Genomic DNA, 19,014 nt, shown 5'->3' on the forward strand with positions numbered 1-19,014 from the left:
TAAAACAGAAAAAGAGAAGCAATCACTGAAGTCACCTGCTGTAGTGTTTGTTTTGGAATGAAAACTTGCAGGTTGTCAGCCCTCAAGGCACATCATTACTCATTATTGGCAAAATGCACGATGTTTTAAGAGTATTGATGTTAAAGCTTATCACTCTCAGTGACACACGTCACCCATATGGATTGTGGGCTAAAATCCATTGATTGCTGATTAAAGAAGCTGCAAGGATAAAGTGTAATAGAAGCTCATTTAAATCAGCGATTGAATGAGCACAAAATGCACTGATATATTAAAAAGAAGAAATAATAGCATATAGACTTATTTGCATTATTGCATGTGGCAACACATATGTAGTTACATGCTGTTTATTTCTTTCTATTTCCCCTCATAAAGACAGTCTGTTCTGACATGCATGGGGTGAAAGGCAGGGTTGCCAGGTCAGGCCGCCAGTCTTTCACGGGGCTAACACATGCAGGCAACTGAATGAACTTCCAGTTCATCTAACCCACATATGTTTTTGGACTGTGCAAGGGAACAGGGGCACCCATGGGAAAACCTGATGCAGGAACACGCAGGCCTCCATACAGAAAAGCCCTAGCTTTGAAACCAGCACCTCTGAGCTGTCAGGTGAAAGTGCCAACTGGAGAGCCACCATGCTGGCCCCACGCAACAGATTTCATTTATTTTTTATTACTCATTGTATATTTTAAATGCAAAACCTAATTTTCCCATATGAAGTTGCAGTATGCTTTCTTAAAACTTTAGCTTAAGCAAGACTATATAACATTCGCTGAACGCCACTCAGCTACAATGACAGAATGGTGAATGCTGAAATGTAATATAATAGTTGCACAAGTAGAGACGGGTCGTAAAGTTAGCAAACTGACTCAGTAATTGCACTTACTTCTACGACAACACGTGACATCTGAAGTTCATTAGCTCATCATTGCTACCGTAAGATACTGGTCATACCAGACCGAGTAAGGCTGTAATAGTATAACGTTTGCGTGTATAGAATTGAGTAAGGATTTTTTTCTTATGAATTTCAATATTGCATTTTAAGAGTTATATTATGTCATTTCTTCCTTCAAAGGTTACTTAGCCATGCTTTAAATAGTGTGCTTTCATAAATGTGTTCCTTCCGCCTCTATATATGATGCATGCGACATCAGTGCCATCCTTCCTGTCATAGCCTGCAGTTATATTGTTCCTTTCCTGAAGTTAATCCAGCTGTAAGATGAATGCATGAAAGCTTAATGTCAACAGCCGCTTCAAATGTTTTGGGAAAGCATCTCAAGCACATGAGTTTACTGAGACTATGGCACTGACATGTCTGTGCAACCATCCACAATATTGTTCTCCAGACCATGCAGTAACACACAGAGTGCACAAGTGAAGTGTTTCAAAGAAAAAGAAGTTTATTTTCATTGTGTGTTGTCCGTTCTGACAAAGGAATAAATATTTACTACTATTTACTAGTAAATATTTATTCCTTTGTCTGAACAGATGTCATGGGACACCCTCTTTCACAGGAAGGCAGCTCTTTATGCTGGCCTCAAGGTGGCGCTTAGATCCCTATTTTTTGCAAATGAAGTACTCGTGGCACATCACAGTGAGGCAGAAGATCATCTTGCCAAATTCAGGGAAGTCCACGCTGTTGTCCTGGTTTGCGTCCAGTTCCTTGAAGATGCGTTCCACTGCTGACTTGTCATTGGCTTTCTGCAGGAGAGAAAAGTCTGAGCAATCATGCAGGCTGGCTACACACAGCTGTCAGACATACACGTGATTTCATTTTGTAGGTGGTTATTTTAAAGCCGTTTCTTGTAGCTTAATTCTCAGCATCACTCTCACTCATTGTGTCACTGGGCGTGTGCACAACAAGAAAGCACCAAGAGCATTCGCCATTCTCCACACAACGCACCATAACGCATGTGTACAGGTAGCCATCGTGCATCCTGTTGGTTGTGCAGGACTGAGCCAGAGAGAGAGGTCAGAGGTCACTCACCCCCAGCAGTTCTCCAAGTTCATTCTGAAGCAGATCTTTTAGCTCTGCCTTCGTCAGGGTGTGTGGGTTCCCCTCCTTGCCAGCGTATTTACTGAAGCAGCTGATGATGAGGGCCATGGCCGTATTGAGGTCAGACATGATGATAGCTGCTTTGCGAGGACAGAAATAAAAAAACAGAATTAAATGTTGATACACGGAAGTTTTCCTCATGTCCCAGCGTTGGTTGCACTGTCATCGGAGCATTTCTACTTTATGATCGAATGGGTTCAGATCAGACTGGCCCAGTATACTCTTTCAGATGACTTACTGAAAAAGTTGCTTTCGGAGTCTGCTTCACTATTGTGCCAGTGTTGGCCAGTTATTTTTCTTCTCCTGCTACAGTGTAAGTGGCAATTTTTTTTCTTATCCTGTAATTATTGACACATCATATATACATATAATAACGAAATATACTCATAAGGGATTCGTTAAGCGACAAGCAGTGGCTGACATCATTTCTTTTGTCTCTGTTTTTCTGCAGGTTTTTCCGTGGAGCTGGAGATAAAAATAAACCCTGGGTTTCCACCAGGGCCCAGCCACTCTTATTTTCCCCTGTCACCGCTCTCTAACGCAGCATCTCTGCCGAGCGACACAGGACATTGTTATGGCAACAGCTTAATCTCTCCAGGTAACTTAGTTGGACTAGGTAAAGAAGCAGGTCAAGACTTGATTTAAGTCCCAGAAGTGATGTCTGAAGTCTGCTCTCTCGGCTGCATATCTGAAAAGTGTTTTTTTTTCCGCCGACTCCATGAACCCAAGAGAGTCAGTTCTGGTTGCATTCTGACTCACGTGGTGCTGCTCCCTCTCTGGGGTGTGGAAGCAGAGGAAACTGGCAGCAGAGGGTTTTGTAAACAGATGGGAATTTTGGAGGAACGGAGCACAAAACAAATACCATATTCCTCTTCTGATGTTTAATTAGGTTTTTGTGAAAAGTAAGATTGAAAGCTGGATGCTGACTTTTGAATATACAATGCATCAGTGGGAGGGAATTCCAGGCTAAAGTTTGCCAAATAGCTGCCGTCAGAGCAAAACGTGCAATGTCTGTCGCAACGTTTGGTTTCACAAGCAGTGACGAGAAGTCAGAGCTGGCTCAAAAAGCACCAACTGCAACAGAGCTGGTCACTTTGCGCTTGTATGTTACACAAGTAAAGCTCACTAACACCATTAAAGTTGTTGCAGTCAAAAGAATTTCTTGTTGGAAAAAGTTTTCATTTTCTTAAAGCCAGTAAATGAAATAAGATAAGATAAGATCAACTTCATTAACCCCCAGCTGTTACAGGCAGCATCAATGAAAATAGCAAATAGCAAAGGCAATGGAAAATAAAAAATACAAAATAAAAAAGAAGTTGACTATCTACTTATATGTACTTTTTATACAAAAGACTATAGAAGATACATTGGCAATGGAAAGTAGTTGAGAAATATTGAAAAATAATTGCTCAGGGATTGAAACAAAAATTGCATGTAGTTATAGTTACATTAAGTGCAGTATTTGCTCTATTGCACAATATGCATGTATGTGAGCACAGTGCTACATTATACGATGCCTGAGTAGAATAACCTGATGGCTGTTGGACCTGCATGCAAAACAACATTGTTTAGATTTTCTACTCACCAAATCTGATTTGTAGAGACTTCAGGAGATTAAAGTCAGCCTTGGACGAGCTGTAGTGATGGTGAAATGGATGCAAAGGATGCTTTATACACCACCACACCCTTTATCCCTCCCTCCATAGTGCTCCTTTCATTTCCAACCACTCCTACTTCTCCCCCTGTGCCTTGCTGTTTTTTTTTAATCTCCCAACTTATTCTTTAAGAAACACTGGGTTTATGTATTGTTTAGAGAATCATAAAAAACAGCTGGAGGTTCTTCACCCTGGTTGTTAGGGAGTCTGCTGTGACTCATTTTACACTTCATGTCCACAATCATTTATTGTATATACAATAAAGCATATAAAGCACATGTTTGCATTTAGGGTGTTCAAAATCTAAAACTTCTAAAACTATATTCTGATTAAAAAGATCATTTATCACAAAAATGTTTCTCATGTTATGATCTTATGATTGAATTTGACGCCATGAAGACCCCATGAGACATGCAGAATAAGTGCAGCTGTGTCCTGTGCCTTTAAAACAACAAGCAAGAACTGGATGTTTTGCACTACTTCATGCTTGTTACAAGTATAATTTAAGCCAATTTAGTCATGTAACTTTTTTTCTTTTTGCTCTTTGGTGGAATGTTTTTGAAGAGTTTGGAATTTTATGTTTATTGTTCGTTCAGTTGCTTTGGGGAAACATTTAAAACTGTATTTTTTTCATTTCCCTTGTTCATTGATGATAGAAGATGATGTCTTGCAGGCCGATGTAGGGAGGGATACAGCGATTATTTATGTGAACTGAATCACTTTTTGTAATGATGTTGTCACATACAGCTGCTCCATTTAGAGCTCGTGTTGTTAAAGAAAATCCACAGTTTGGCCCCTTGCAAAAAATGACTCTCTCAAGACTTGATGAAGGGGTCCAGACACAAATGCTGGAGCTGTTTTGCAACATTTTCAGCAGTTTTTTACCCCCCAAGAACTGACTTGAATCACGACTTTTTTTGCACATAATCCCACTTTATCCTCACTGTTTAAGGTTACGGGTTTCTCATACTGTGCAGGCCTCTGTGCAACAAATCCAAAATACATTTTTACTATTTCTCTGACTTTTCTGAAGATGAAGACCAAATGTGATGAGACTTCTGCTGCAGTGCCCTTCTTGAAAAGATCAAAGCAATGAACAGTTCTGCATATTTTAAGTTAAATTAACGTTTTTATTTTCTATCCAAGTTTGTATAAGAGGACACCTTAAATGTATATTGTACTCATTTCTGGTGTATATAATTGACTTTTTCATTTTCATTTACTTGTTTGAAATACATGTGATTTTAAAATGAAAACGTTGGGTGCAGTGACTCACTGAGCGTTGATTGTTATGGTCCTGAGTGGGTCCTCTCTTCTTTGCAATTTTGTGGTGGAGGCTGTGACTCAGAGTCATGTCCCTGAAGCTCATGACTCATGCTGCAGGGACCAGAAATCAGGGACATGAAAATCAACACTGTGACAACTCTGTGTGTGTGTGTGTGTGTGTGTGGTCTCTTTTAAGACTTTGACTTGATATCAAAGGTCTTTTCCTGTCTCTCCGCTTTGATCAGGGTATAATTGTTTTGGTCTCTAATTAACAACTTCAGTCCGTGTCAAGTAAAGTACAGATCACAGGTTAGAAGTCAAGTCACTGTCACATGAATTGAACAACATTCATGTATTCTACAACTGAATTTATGATGCAAACACAATCTGAGTCCTCTTTCACTGTGTGGAAAACATTAGTCCAACTTGTTTCCTGACTTCTTCCTTCTCCATCTTACTCACTCAAATCCAATACCAAATTAGGGAGTATCCATGGAAACCACAGTCTGTATTTTATCCAGCTGTGATTCAGATGAAACTATTTGCAGTACAGCTGGAGCAGTTTTAATAACCTACCAAAAACTCATGTCCAACATTATGATTGCAGTTATGCACTTGTGCCATCTAGTGGTCAAACAGATTTACACCGGAAAGAAAGCATAGCTTCTTTTCTTAAGTGTTGCAGCCATGTCTCTTTCTCATAGCATTGTGATGCCCGAAGCGAACCCCAAATGCCCCATGCTACCACCAGCAGCACTTTTCAGTTTAACATCCACCCAGGGCTTTATGGCCATGAGCTTAGAAATACTGCAGGGTCATGAGACTCCCCACCACACCCCACACCTCCCTCAGAAAAGTTTGAACACAATCTAAGAAGAAAGTTGCTAATTTTTAAAAAATATTATTTGAATTTCAACTAAGAAGCAAAGTATTTTTGGCTGCACTGGAGATGATGGGGAATGACGAGCAACAAACTGCATGTGAACTGGGGACACTGGCATCCCATGTATTTGGCATTTGTGAGAGTGAATCAGGACCCTGGAACTGGAAAATAAGGATGGCTGTATTTCTTTTAGTTGCTTCTGAATGGAATTCAGCCATCCTTTATTTTAGAATTCACACCAGTGCTGTGATATGCTGGTGACTTATGTAGAAGCTAAAACCTTCAATCTGCCCTTCAAAGACGCGACTAAGTCAGGATGGGATCCTACGAAGAAAACTGGGTCCACTCTGACTTTGAACAGTTGCATGGCGGGGTAAAAAAAACTGAGGACATGCCCTTTGAGCTGTGAATATAACTAGCAAGGTGATGGCTTGCATCGAAATAGCTGCAAAAAGGAATCGAACAAACACGGACATGGAGTGCTTCAACATTTTTACAAGCTGCATCATCAGCTATAACTAGATCACAATAGTCTGATTTCTGTTCCCATGGAAACTGCTACAAACCTAATGTTGGAAGGGTTGGCAGGTTCATAACGGTGTTATTGTTTATCAAATGAAAGTGTCCACAGAGAGGAGCTGTTCTTCCGGTGTGTGTGTCGAAGGAATGTGCGCTTGCTCCCGACCAATACACAACTGCAATTCACAAAAACAGTGAGAAATTTCATTATCTCACTATGAGTAAGTCTCCTTACCAAGGGAACAAGCTCGTTCACTGACCTCACAGACCTGATGTGTTGCTTCATGCTCAGAGACATTTATTCATCTTCACAAATCATCATTGTACTGTTTTAGGCCACATGATACTCACACTGCATGTACATGCATATGTTTGAGTGCAGCGAACTCTCCTTCTACTTGACAGTACGTCAGCTGCACAAAAGTGATATTGAGGAAACAGTGTGCAATGTAGGAATTCCCGGCTTTAAACTCAGCTGTGGGTCACATGGGCGCGGTGCTTGTGTAAACTGAGTGAATACAAACTCTGACCACACACACACACACAGACACACGCACACACGCCCTCAGAGCACTGTAACCTAGCAACTTCAGTGTTTGCCCTGTTACCATGAACACTGGTAGGCCACAAGGCAGGCCCTGCCCAAGGAGGTGTGGAAAGGGCCAAAGAGTCTCAGGAAACTATTTTGCCCTGAGTTTAGCCTCTCAGGCAGGCTTACTTCACCGAGATTGGCGGACGCTAACAGCAAATTCTGGTCCAAATTCTAACTGCAGAACTTTTATCTCAGCCATTTGTGATTAAAGCATTCGTTTGGAAGAGCTTGTCAATGCTAGCACACAGTCTGAGAAGCTGTGCTGCCTGGGAGACTTAATTTAGAGCAATAGGAAAAAAAGTATTAGTGAGGTGTGTCAGGAGGACGGGGTTATCCTGTTCAGCCTCACTGGTGTTATCCAACTTTGACCAGACATGAAACACAATGAAAAGAATTTGGTGAGAAAAACAGATTCGTACTGATCTGCTGTGCCCTGTGAGGCCTCCACGTTTCTTCTCGGTGCCCAGGCCTGTCTTACTTCAGCTACTTACTTTAAATAAACATTACTATAATAGAACAAACATTAACCAGTTATAAAGCACCCTAATACTGAATTTATCTGCTCATGAATGCTTCATAACCCAGAGAGAGTTACACCAGCTTCCCAGAGAGGTGTGTTCACACTTGGAACATTGTGCAGATTCCTCAGCGCGGTGATAAGCGGGATTTAATCAAACAGAGAGGGAGAGGTTCATCTGCCCTTTCACACCCGGGGAAGCATAAAATACAGGTGGGAATTACATCATCACCTAATGTTGGCGAGGGAGTCAGTGCACTTTGATCTCTGGAATGAGATTCACTGTATGATATCAGGCTTTATGTCCATTTGTAATATTCATTAAAGCGCAATGTTGCAGAGGTGCTTGTAATTCAAATGTATGATAACTTGCAGGCAAACACATAACATGCAGATACACATACACAATAACCACCAGACGCAACAGGTTTGAAATTCATTAGTGTATTTAATGGACAAAAGAAACAATCTTTACAACAAATGAAATGCTTTTTGGTTTCTGCCAGTCTCCTCTGCTGTCGTCTTTCACTTCTTTGCCATCTTCTTCATGTGCATCTGATAGCACTGCTCACAGGCAATGGAAAGTCCAACAACCAGAGACACAAACTCCTCAAAGTCCACCTGGCCGTCTCCGTTGGTGTCCAGGTCCTTCATGATTTTGTCTACAGCAGCAGGGTCCTTCTGAGACTGCATTAAAGAAGGGGTGTGAATCATCAACAAGAAAATTATGGGTTACACTGTCTTATGTAATAAGTGACACTATAATTCTAAACACTGTGATTATAGACTTGACATGTTGGCCCTGTCTCACCGCCAGGAAGGTCGACAGCTCGTTCTCCATCAACTCTCTGAGCTCTCGCCGGCTGAGTGTGCCGCTCCGGCCGTCCTTAGAGGCGTACTTGTGGAACACCTTAATGAGTGACTCCATGGCTCCTTCCAGTTCTGAAGGCATGATTGCTAAAAGAGAAGGAATTGTTGATCAATGATAGCACACTGGACAATTATCTGCAATTTGTGTTACTTGATGTCAAACTTATCAAAAGGACTCTTGTGCAAGAGGATGTTCTACTGATGACCTTATCTAAGGATTTGGAGGTGAGGAGCTGATCCCCTCAGTGCAAACAGTAGCCTTTTCTTGCATGAAACAAATGTTGACATATCAACAGTCTGCCACCTCCTCAGAGAGACACGATGAGAAAGTAGGTGGAATAAAAGTTACAACTGAGTCCTGTTTCACTGCATTGTAGGATGACTTGATGTAGCCTAGTGAAGGGGAAGCCTCGCTTTGCTCTTTGCTACAACGCCCATCCCGCTGATGAGTAATACTCATGAGAGTGGAGAGACGTCTGTTATCAGGGTGTTAGAAAGAGACACTAAAGAAAACAATTGCAAAACCCAAATCGTTCTGAACACACTGTACCCTGTCGCTACAGAGATGCAGCAGTTAAAAAAGAAGGGGGGAGGGAACACAGGGGATGTGTGTTTTTTGTGGAAGAGCGAATGGAAAACTTCAGCTGAATGAGGGAAAAAAAGGATCTTGACGCTGCAAATAAGAGGGGACACTATAGCAGCAGAGTATACGTGTGTGTTCATGCCCACAGTCCAACCACACCCTTTAGAGTACCTATAGGACTCAACTGCATTAACAGTACAGGAAAAGCAATGAAACTAGAGAAAGAAGAGTTTTTCAGTAAATGCTTCCTGTGTCCTCCAAATGTATAAACCTTCAAATAACTCAAATGAATACAGTTAGTGCTTATTGGTAAAATGTGTGAGCTCAAAGCTTAAGAGTCAAACCTATAAATATGAGTACAATATATAAATACAATGAAATACTTCAGCGAATGAGGCTGAGGCAAGAAAAAAGCGCACGACAGACTCGAGAGAGTTTAAGTAACAGCAGAACTTTGCGTCACACAGGCTCAAAAGAATCATTAAGCATCAATACTTGTCCCTTCAGGGAAACCTTTGATTGCCAGACACAAGTAAATAATCCAGCACAATCCTTCACACCCAGCCGGGTGCACCTGGAGGCTGTTACGCTGTCCATGAAACGTCCTGACCGAGTTAAAACACGAGCAGCGCCGTCGGGTCTTACCGTGCGCAGGGCTGGGACGTGGTCGGCCGGGGAGAGGTAGGAATGTTCAGAAATCGGGGAATAAGTGCGGAGGGGATTTTATAGGCAGGCGCCGCCCTGGCTGCGGTCCGCTGTGAGGCGCGCTGTGATCTTGGACCGTGGACCCTGACGACTGGACGCTGATGGGCGGGCACACCACAGTAATTCACTTCACATCAGGGACTAACTTCCATCTCTTCTTCAGTAACAAGTTTTCACTGAAGTCATCCAGCAAGCGAACAAATGAGTAAACATTGTACTGCTACAATCATAACGGTAGAAGTAATTATTATAATAAATAATTATGCAGAATTACAATTTTAACAGTTTTCTATCAATCTACAGAGCCGACTCATCTTGAATAATGATATAGGCTATGACATGATTCTATAACATGATTAATAATCGATTAATCTTACAAATGGAACATTCTTTGTGTGCTCCAGGCCACAAGTCTTATGATGCTGAGTGGCATCATTGCAGGGAGGAAATAGAGGGTAGAGGATTCAATGCAAACACAGAAAAGAGCCCGCTGGACTACTGACAACAAAACATGATGGAGCCAGTAGATGGGGCTCAGTGTATTCAGTAGATAAGCCAATCAGGAGCACGTGACCGAGATCAATGCACTACACAAGATCTATAGTCCCCCAGTGACAGAGTGGCTGACAAAGTGACAATTTTGATGTACTTCTACTTAACTTGAGTATTTAGTATTCAGTTGCTGAATGTTGGTGAACAACAAAAAATGTGTTCTCTTATTAGCATTATCATTATTATTGTTATTTTAATTCGTAGTTGTAGCCAGTGGTTGAAAGAAATTCCATTTACTTAACTATCATGCTTACTCCACTTTTGCTTTTGTTCCTTTGATTATATTTTGATGCTAATACTTTTGTACTTTTACTGAAGTTAAATTTGAATGTAAGACTTTTACTTGTAACAGAGCATTTTAACACTGTGTTGGTACTTTTACTTAATCAAATAATCTCACTACCTCTTCCACACTGACAATAGGAGCAGTAGCAGTAGTAGAAGTAGTCGTACGCAGTAGTGAAACTAGTAGTAGTAGTAGTAGTAGTAGTAGGAGGAGGAGGAGTAGCAGCAGCAGCAGCAGCAGCCTGCACCTTCTGAGGAGACTGAGGTCCTTTGGAGTGTGCAGGCCGCTGCTCAGGACTTTTTCTGACTCTGTGGCAGCCTCTGCTATCCTCTACGCTGTCGTCTGCTGGGCCCCAGGCAGCACAGAGTGAGACACGAAGAGACTAAACAAGCTGGTCAGGAGGGCCGGCTCTGTCTTGGGCTGCCTACTGGACTATGTGGAGAAGGTGGGTGAGAGGAGGCTGTTGGCCAAGCTCACAGCCATCATGGACAACAGTTCTCACCCATTGCACCGGACTGTAGAGGAGCTGAGCAGCTCTTTCAGTGGCCGACTGAGGCACTCAGGGCAGGAAGGAGCGCTACCGCAGGTCGTTCATTCCCACTGCTGTCAGACTGTACAACTCTACTGTACAATTATTATGTGCAATAACCTCTGTATCTACCAATACCTGGAATCAGTGTCACTTTATCAACCACATCTACCTCCTCTTAGATGTAAACATCTATAATCCACTCGTCTTGCACTAGAAGGTATTTTTTATACTCTTTGCCAGAGTTATATTATTGCTGAGCAAAACACTTTTTCTATTTTTCTTAGATTCATTGTACATAGCCTTTTTTTATCTTTAAATTCTTTTTATTTTGACCCTTTTGCACAATTTCCAATACTATTTGCTTATCTATCACATACAGCCTGTAGGGGGCAGCAAGTCAAAGCCGCTCCGTTTTAGTCCAACATGAAGAAGGCGCACTTCCGCCCAAGCTGTTTACTGACAGTCTGACATGCCAGCTGGAAAGTTGCATTTTCTTGAACAAAAGACAACATTCAGACACAAAAGTAGACTTGTACGTTGAAGTGTTTACCTTTGTGGTGGTTCATAGTAAACCGTGTGACAGACAGAGCTGGAAAGAAGCTTCGGTTATGAGGGCGGAACCTCCGTCAGTATCCTTTAGCCGACGTTAGCTCAGAATTCAGGCAGCGTTCTGTATGTAATATCATAACGTTACTGCCACACGGAGGTTAAAGCCCCAGAAAGCCACCAGAGATTCCTGTCAGAGGTTTATTCTTGTCAGGCAAGGTTCATTAAAGCCGCTGAAACTTTACAGTAACAGCAGTTGCAGCCGGCAGTGGTGGATCATACCTGTGTACATTTACGCAATAAAATTTGAGGTCGAAAATTGTAAAACGGAAAAAATACTTTAACGTGAAAATACGCATTTGACCTATGTAACGTGTCCCATAACTGATAGATTCCACATATATATATATATATATGTATGTATATATATATGTACATATATATACATATACATATATATGTATATATACATATATACATACATATATATGTATATATATATGTATATGTATGTATATGTATATATATATATGTATATACTGAATTAAACTGTCCAGGCATGAAAATGACATTACTTTTACAGACTTCATGAATTGACGATAACCACTCTGTTATTTTGTGTCATTTCTATCCATTGGATGCTTTTAAATAAAATGTTTAATATGGAGATGGAGCCTTGTGTTTTCTGTACTTGCACAGTAAAAGCAGTAGTAGTACATCTATGAGCCATTTGAAGCTGAACAGCAGAAAGGATCAGTTGCTGAATGCTGTTGAACAACAAAAAAAAACCTCGAGCCTGTCCTGGGTCTTCCCCGGGGCCTCTTCCCGGTGGGACATGCCCGGAACACCCTCCCAGGAAGGCGTCCAGGAGGCATCCGGTAAAGATGCCCGAGCCACCTCAGCTGGCTCCTCTCGACGTGGAGGAGCAGCGGCTCTACTCTGAGCTCCTCCCGAGTGACAGAGCTCCTCACCCTATCTCTAAGGGAGCGCCCCGCCACCCTGCGGAGGAAGCTCATTTCAGCTGCTTGTATCCGAGATCTTGTTCTTTCAGTCATGACCCAAAGTTCATGACCATAGGTAAGGTTGGGAACGTAGATTGACCGGTAAATAGAGAGCTTTGCCTTTCGGCTCAGCTCCTTCTTCACCACGACGGACCGGTACAACGACCGCATTACTGCAGCTGCCGCACCGATCCGCCTGTCAATCTCACGTTCCATCTTTCCCTCACTCATGAACAAGACCCCAAGATACTTAAACTCCTCCACTTGAGGCAGGATCTCTCCCCCAACCCGGAGGGGGCAAGCCACCCTTTTCCGGTCGAGAACCATGGCCTCGGACTTGGAGGTGCTGATTCTCATCCCAGCCGCTTCGCACTCGGCTGCAAACCGCCCCAACTCATGCTGGGGGTCTTGGTTCAAAGAAGCCAACAGGACAACATCATCCGCAAAAAGCAGAGATGAAATCCTGTGGTCCCCAAACCAGACTCCCTCCGGCCCTTGGCTGCACCTAGAAATTCTGTCCATAAAAATAATGAAAAGAACCGGTGACAAAGGGCAGCCCTGCCGGAGTCCAACATGCACTGGGAACAGGTCTGACTTACTGCCGGCAATGCGAACCAAGCTCCTGCTCCGGTCATACAGAGACCGGACTGCCCGTAGTAGAGGGCCCCGAAGCACCCCCCACAGAATGCCACGAGGGACACGGTCGAATGCCTTCTCCAAATCCACAAAACACATGTGGACTGACAGCTCCCCACCTCCACTGTAAACAGTGTTGGCAGGGTACTGCTTCCCCCTTCTGAGGCGCCGGACGGTTTGCCAGAATATCCTTGAGGCCGACCGATAATCCTCCTCCATGGCCTCCCCGAACTTTTCCCATACCCGAGTTTTTGCTTCCACAACTGCCCGTGCCGCAGCACGCTTGGCCTGCCGGTACCTGTCAGCTGCCTCAGGAGACCCACGAACCAACCAGGCTCGATAGGACTCCTTCTTCAGCTTGACGGCATCCCTTACTTCCGGTGTCCACCACCGGGTTCGGGGATTGCCGCCACGACAGACACCAGAGACCTTACGGCCACAGCTCCGAACAGCTGCGTCAACAATGGAGGTGGAGAACATGGTCCATTCAGACTCAATGTCTCCAATCTCCCTCGGGATCTGGTCAAAGCTCTCCCGGAGGTGGGAGTTGAAAACTCCTCTGACAGAGGGTTCCGCCAGACGTTCCCAACAGACCCTCACTACCCGTTTGGGCCTGCCAAGTCTGTCCAGCTTCCTCCTCCGCCAGCGGATCCAACTCACCACCAGGTGGTGATCAGTTGACAGCTCAGCCCCTCTCTTCACCCGAGTGTCCAAGACATACGGCCGAAGGTCAGATGACACGACTACGAAGTCGATCATTGACCTCCGGCCTAGGGTGTCCTGGTGCCACGTGCACTGATGAACACCCTTATGCTTGAACATGGTCTTCGTTATGACAAACTGTGACTAGCACAGAAGTCCAATAACAGAACACCACTTGGGTTCAGATCGGGGAGGCCGTTCCTCCCGATCACGCCCCTCCAGGTATCACTGTCGCTGCCCACGTGAGCATTGAAGTCCCCCAGTCAGAGCACTTTCCAGCGCCCCTCCCACGGACTCCAAAAAGGGAGGGTACTCTACGCTGCTGTTTGGCCCGTAGGCCGAAACAACAGTGAGGCACCTGTCCCCAACCCGAAGGCGTAGGGCAGCGACCCTCTCGTTCACCGGGGAAAACTCCAACACATGGCGGCTAAGGTGGGGAGCTATAAGCAAGCCCACACCAGCCCGCCGCCTCTCACCGTGGGCAACTCAGAGTAGAAGAGAGTCCAGCCTCTCTCAAGGAGTTGGATTCCAGAACCCAGACTGTGCGTGGAGGTGAGCCCGACTATCTCTAGCCGGTACGGCTCAGCTTCCCCCCCAGCGAGGTGACAGTCCATGTCCCCATTGCCAGATTCTGAGTCCAGGGATTGGGCCGTCGGGGCCCCCGCCCACGACTGCCACCCAAATCCCACCGCATCGGCCCCTTCTGATCCCTCCTGTGGGTGATGGGCCTACTGGAGGGCGGGCCCACGTCGCTCCTTCGGCAAAGGCCCGGCCACCAGGCGCTCGCCTACGAGCCCCGACCCCAGGCCTGGCTCCAGGGTGGGGCCCCGGTAACGTCAGTCCGGGCGACATAGTCTTCCTCGTTTTTTTATTAATCATTGGGGCTATGGAACCGCTCTTAGTCTGACCCGTCACCTAGGACCTGTTTGCCTTGTTTGCCCACTAACGATACATGAGATGGTGAAGTCTTCTGTCACGTTTCATCATCAGGTGAGATCACATTTCAAATCTTTATTTCAACCTCTGTGAGTTTTGTTCCTGCATAGCTCATAGATACTGGAACTTTAGTTTCACTTTTGGATCAACTTGATAGACCTGGTGTGTTTCATATTTCTGAGTGTGATGTGTGAACTGTATTTATACTGAATGTGTAAACCTTGTTTGTCTGCAGTGAAACACTCCCTGGAGTATTTCGTGACTGCAGGGCCTGATGATCGGTCAAAACATTAACACAAGTACTGGGCTTCTGTAGGACAGCTTTGCTTTATTTTACTGTGTACTTATTGTGTTATAATCAAATGTGGTGTGTTTCTTTTTGTTTCATTTTTCAATAAAGTTCCCAACTTTGAATTGTTGGCTCTTTCTGTTCCAAAAACCGGACAAAGGTTTAATAAACAGCTGCCTAATTATCTTTCCATCCACATTGTGAACATAAAACATGATGTGTTTCAGTCATCAGTGACCTTCAGATCAACAGTCATTTGAAAGATGACCTTCAGAATTGACAGAATTGATGTTGAGTTGATCCATCAGGTCCTGCTCTCCACTGGATCTCTTCCTGCTTTATGGCCAGGAGTTATGTTTCCATTGGGAGTTTAATCTCCGTCCAAAAGGATCAATCCTTTGACTCCCACTTACAAGGACTCATGATATATGCTGTCATTAATATGCTGAAAGCACACAGCTGCACTTTTCATTATGTTTTTAAGAAAAACCATGTGTGAAACCTCTCAGTGTGTAACAGAGGGTGTTGTTTGTCTGCAGTGAAACACTCCCTGAAGTATTTTGTAACTGCATCTTCTGGAGTCCCAAACTTCCCAGAGTTTGTGGCAGCTGCAGTGCTTGATGGACATATGTCAGGTTACTGCGACAGCTACGGAAATACAGTAGAACCAAAACAGGAGTGGATGAAAACATTATTTGAAAATGAACCTCAGGAGTTGAAATGGTACAATAAAGAGTGTTTTGAGATTCAGCCAAGGGTATTCAAAGCCAGGATGTACAGTTTGAAGCAGCGCTTAAACCAAAGTGGAGGTACAGTATGGAATATCTGGTTCACTTTTTACTGCTGTTATGCATCTCAGTTGTAAAGTGACCCTCTCCAGAGCCTGAAGATGATAATCAGATGTAATTTTACACTGAAATTTAAATAGAAATTCATGTAAATCAGCCGACCACTACCCGTCAGGCAGCCTGCAAACATTAATCAGCTGCTGGTTAAACTTGTTGCTGCAATACTCAAAATAATAGAATAACAATCATTGTAACATTTAAACTGTGAAATGGAATTTGGGTTTCATCACTCATGCAAAAAAAAAGTGCACTGATTATGTGGTCTTGAATCATGAGCACAGCACAAGACTTGGAGAATCACAGTACATCACACAAAGCAGCAATATATGTGAAATCATCTTTTCACTGAAGATTTCATCTCTACATCATTATCAATCACAGTTTCTGTTTCTGTCTCTCAGGTGTCCATGTTTTACAGAGAATGGATGGCTGTGCGTGGGATGATGAGACTGGAGAGGTTCAAGGTTTTATGCAGTACGGTTATGATGGAGAAGACTTCATGTCATTTGATCTAAAGACGCTGACATGGATCGCTCCAAAAACACAGGCTGTCACCACCAAACTGATGTGGGATGCTGATAAAACTAGAATAGAATTTAATGAAAGGTACCTCACTGAGATGTTCCCTGAGTTCCTGAAGATGTATTTGGCCCTCGGCAAGAGCTCTCTGCAGAGAACTGGTAGAATCACACGAGTGTCTTTTGTGCTGCTGTCGTTCCCTTCTCTGACTACAAACAGACAATGTGGAGGTTGTGTCACAAATGTGTTGTTATGTAGTGCTGTTATTTGTTCTTATAGCTCTTATGATGGATGTATGAGCTTGAACATCTGCTGCATTTAGCTGAGAGAAAAGTTGTTTACATGTCATGAGACGTATCTGAGTCTTGAGTTCACTGAAACATGTACAGAGTATAGCGCCTCCAGCAGGTCATCAGAGCTGCCAGCATGGCTGTTGACTCTTAGTCTTGTTGTCATGGAAACTTATTGATGTAACATGGATTTTCACACCTGTTGTTGATTGAGCTCCCTTTAATGTTGGTCAGCCACAATCATCAACCACTGCTACTGATATGAACCAGCACTCTGGATAAAACTGTGACATTTTCAATGAACTCACATCTTTAATAGCTTCCCTCTCTTCCATTTCTCCATATTCTCTCTCTGTCTCTCTGTCTGTCTCTCTCTCTGTCTCTCTCTCTGCAGAGCTCCCCTCAGTGTCTCTCCTCCAGAAGACTCCCTCCTCTCCAGTCAGCTGCCACGCTTCAGGTTTCTACCCTGACAGAGCCTCACTCATCTGGAGGAAAGATGGAGAGGAGCTTCACGATGGAGAGGAGCTTCACAACCTCGGAGAGATCCTCACCAACCACGATGGAACCTTCCAGATGAGGGCTGACCTTAGCATTTCATCAGTCACACCTGAAGACTGGACCAGGTACGAATGTGTGTTTCATCTCCCTGGTGTGAAGGACGACGTCGTCACCAGACTGGACAAAGCAGCGATCAGGAGCAACGGGGGTAAGACTGAGATCAGTATGTGTTTGTTCATTAAAGCTGGACCTGGACTGGACTACAGATGTCATGACCAAAGCATTTGTTGTCAGTTCAGATGTAGACGAGTTGTGAGGACGTGAACTCCTGGTTCAGATTTTCAAATCTTAACTTTGAGCTAACAGGATAATTCCAGTTTGCAGCTTGTGTCTGATTTTCATACTTTTGTCATTTCTATCTGTTACGATGACACTGAAATCATCAAAGTCATTGATCATGTCGGGGGCACAGTGACGTCACTACTCACTCGAAGTGTGAATGCTGTGTTTTGGCATCAGTTTCTCCCCCAGAGTTTCCTGTTGTTGCTGTTATTGCAGTTGTTATCGGGCTGCTGCTGCTGCTCTTCATCCCTGGACTCTTCATGTGGAGAAGGAATAATAACAGTGAGTGAAGCCATTTTTCCTCCACTGTTGGATTGAACACACAGTTTCATGTCAAGGAGAATATGTCAAATTTATTCTGAAAGGATAAAAGCTTTGAAAAGTGTGAGCTGGCTGATGGTGAACACAGTAAAGGTCCTGAACAGATGTGCTGTATACAGTCTATAAGTCAGTGTAACAAAACATGTTTTCTTTTGTGTCCTTTCATATATTCTGATTTAACTTTTAGTACTGTAATCTCTCAGTTATTGTTATGTTTTATGAAGTTGATCAAATGTGTTGCAGCAAATGGAGCAAAAACATTTTTCTAAAGTTGTTCAATAAACAAAACGCTGTCTAACAAGTGAAGAATATTATATTTATTAAAACAAAGGCAGTTTATGCACAGTGATATTTGTTATCTGGCTTTTTAAAACCCTCATGAGGTTTAGACAGCGCACTGAAGCCCGAGACTCGCTGGAGGTGTTTCATGCTTGAAGATGATGAAGATATGTTCAGCAAAATGTTGTTAATTTATGCTTGAATTGAAATGACCAATATAAAGTTTGTTTTCTGAACGATCGATAGAAAATGTTGCAGCTTAATTTGCTGCAGCTGTCAGGAGGAAAAGTCTGTTTTTCCAGTTTGAAACTGGATCTTGGTCCAGTGTTAAAGTCCTTGTCAGCCTCTGGAACAGATATGCAGTGTGTTTTCACACTGAACCTGTCAAAGACAAAGCCAGGCCAGTCCAGAACAGCACTGCTGCTGCTCTGCTTCACTTTCAACAAAAGAGCCAGAAATGTTAACTGTGGAATGAGGCAGATGTTGAATTCCTGCAAGTAGCATTTGATGGCAGATAATTGTGCCATTATTTCTGTCAAGCTCTGTTTTATTCAGTGGCTCTCATGTTGCACCTGAAGGGTGGAGTCATAAAGAGAAATATTGAATGATTTATAAAACATTGTTCACAAGATAAAGAATAACTTGTTCACTGCCTGCAAGACTGTTTAGTGAAGCTCGACCCACCTGTCCTGAACACATGTCAGTATGTCCAGAATCATCCATCGTTGTTAGAGTCAGTGTCAGCAAAGCAGCTGGGCTGTTGTTGAAGCACT

At 43.4% G+C, this 19,014-nt stretch overlaps 3 protein-coding genes across 3 annotated transcripts; 1 reads left to right on the forward strand and 2 right to left on the reverse strand.

Moving 5' to 3' along the window:
* Nucleotides 1-1,398: 1,398 nt before the first annotated feature.
* On the reverse strand, nucleotides 1,399-3,761 carry LOC121619294 (ictacalcin-like). The gene is made up of 3 exons (XM_041954888.1): nucleotides 3,660-3,761; nucleotides 2,006-2,151; nucleotides 1,399-1,719 (listed from the first exon to the last, which is right to left on the reverse strand). Exons 2-3 carry the CDS (start codon nucleotides 2,141-2,143, stop codon nucleotides 1,576-1,578), a joined length of 282 nt encoding a protein of 93 aa, XP_041810822.1. The 5' UTR covers nucleotides 2,144-2,151; nucleotides 3,660-3,761; the 3' UTR covers nucleotides 1,399-1,575.
* A 4,176-nt stretch (nucleotides 3,762-7,937) lies between these two features.
* s100a10a (S100 calcium binding protein A10a) lies at nucleotides 7,938-9,748 on the reverse strand. The gene is made up of 3 exons (XM_041954887.1): nucleotides 9,605-9,748; nucleotides 8,318-8,463; nucleotides 7,938-8,193 (listed from the first exon to the last, which is right to left on the reverse strand). The coding sequence occupies exons 2-3, from the start codon at nucleotides 8,456-8,458 to the stop codon at nucleotides 8,032-8,034; spliced, it is 303 nt and encodes a 100-aa protein (XP_041810821.1). The 5' UTR covers nucleotides 8,459-8,463; nucleotides 9,605-9,748; the 3' UTR covers nucleotides 7,938-8,031.
* A 1,188-nt stretch (nucleotides 9,749-10,936) lies between these two features.
* Nucleotides 10,937-17,931, forward strand: LOC121620013 (major histocompatibility complex class I-related gene protein-like). Its single transcript, XM_041955949.1, has 7 exons — nucleotides 10,937-10,947; nucleotides 11,275-11,291; nucleotides 14,886-14,909; nucleotides 15,684-15,953; nucleotides 16,394-16,672; nucleotides 17,196-17,522; nucleotides 17,831-17,931. The coding sequence occupies exons 1-7, from the start codon at nucleotides 10,937-10,939 to the stop codon at nucleotides 17,929-17,931; spliced, it is 1,029 nt and encodes a 342-aa protein (XP_041811883.1).
* The last annotated feature ends 1,083 nt before the right edge of the window (nucleotides 17,932-19,014 follow it).

This window comes from Chelmon rostratus, chromosome 16 (genome assembly GCF_017976325.1).
Source record: "Chelmon rostratus isolate fCheRos1 chromosome 16, fCheRos1.pri, whole genome shotgun sequence".
NCBI lineage: Eukaryota > Metazoa > Chordata > Actinopteri > Chaetodontiformes > Chaetodontidae > Chelmon > Chelmon rostratus.

Excerpts from the sequence above, each read along its gene's own strand:
- LOC121619294 (XM_041954888.1), bottom strand. The coding sequence starts at position 2,143 with ATGTCTGACCTCAATACGGCCATGGCCCTCATCATCAGCTGCTTCAGT. Across the intron at positions 1,720-2,005 it reads AACTTGGAGAACTGCTGGGG|AAAGCCAATGACAAGTCAGC; the intron begins GTGAGTGACCTC and ends TCTCTCCTGCAG.
- s100a10a (XM_041954887.1), bottom strand. The coding sequence starts at position 8,458 with ATGCCTTCAGAACTGGAAGGAGCCATGGAGTCACTCATTAAGGTGTTC. Across the intron at positions 8,194-8,317 it reads AGCTGTCGACCTTCCTGGCG|TCTCAGAAGGACCCTGCTGC; the intron begins GTGAGACAGGGC and ends TCTTTAATGCAG.
- LOC121620013 (XM_041955949.1), top strand. Across the intron at positions 14,910-15,683 it reads CTGTCACGTTTCATCATCAG|TGAAACACTCCCTGAAGTAT; the intron begins GTGAGATCACAT and ends GTTTGTCTGCAG. Across the intron at positions 16,673-17,195 it reads GAGCTCTCTGCAGAGAACTG|AGCTCCCCTCAGTGTCTCTC; the intron begins GTAGAATCACAC and ends CTCTCTCTGCAG.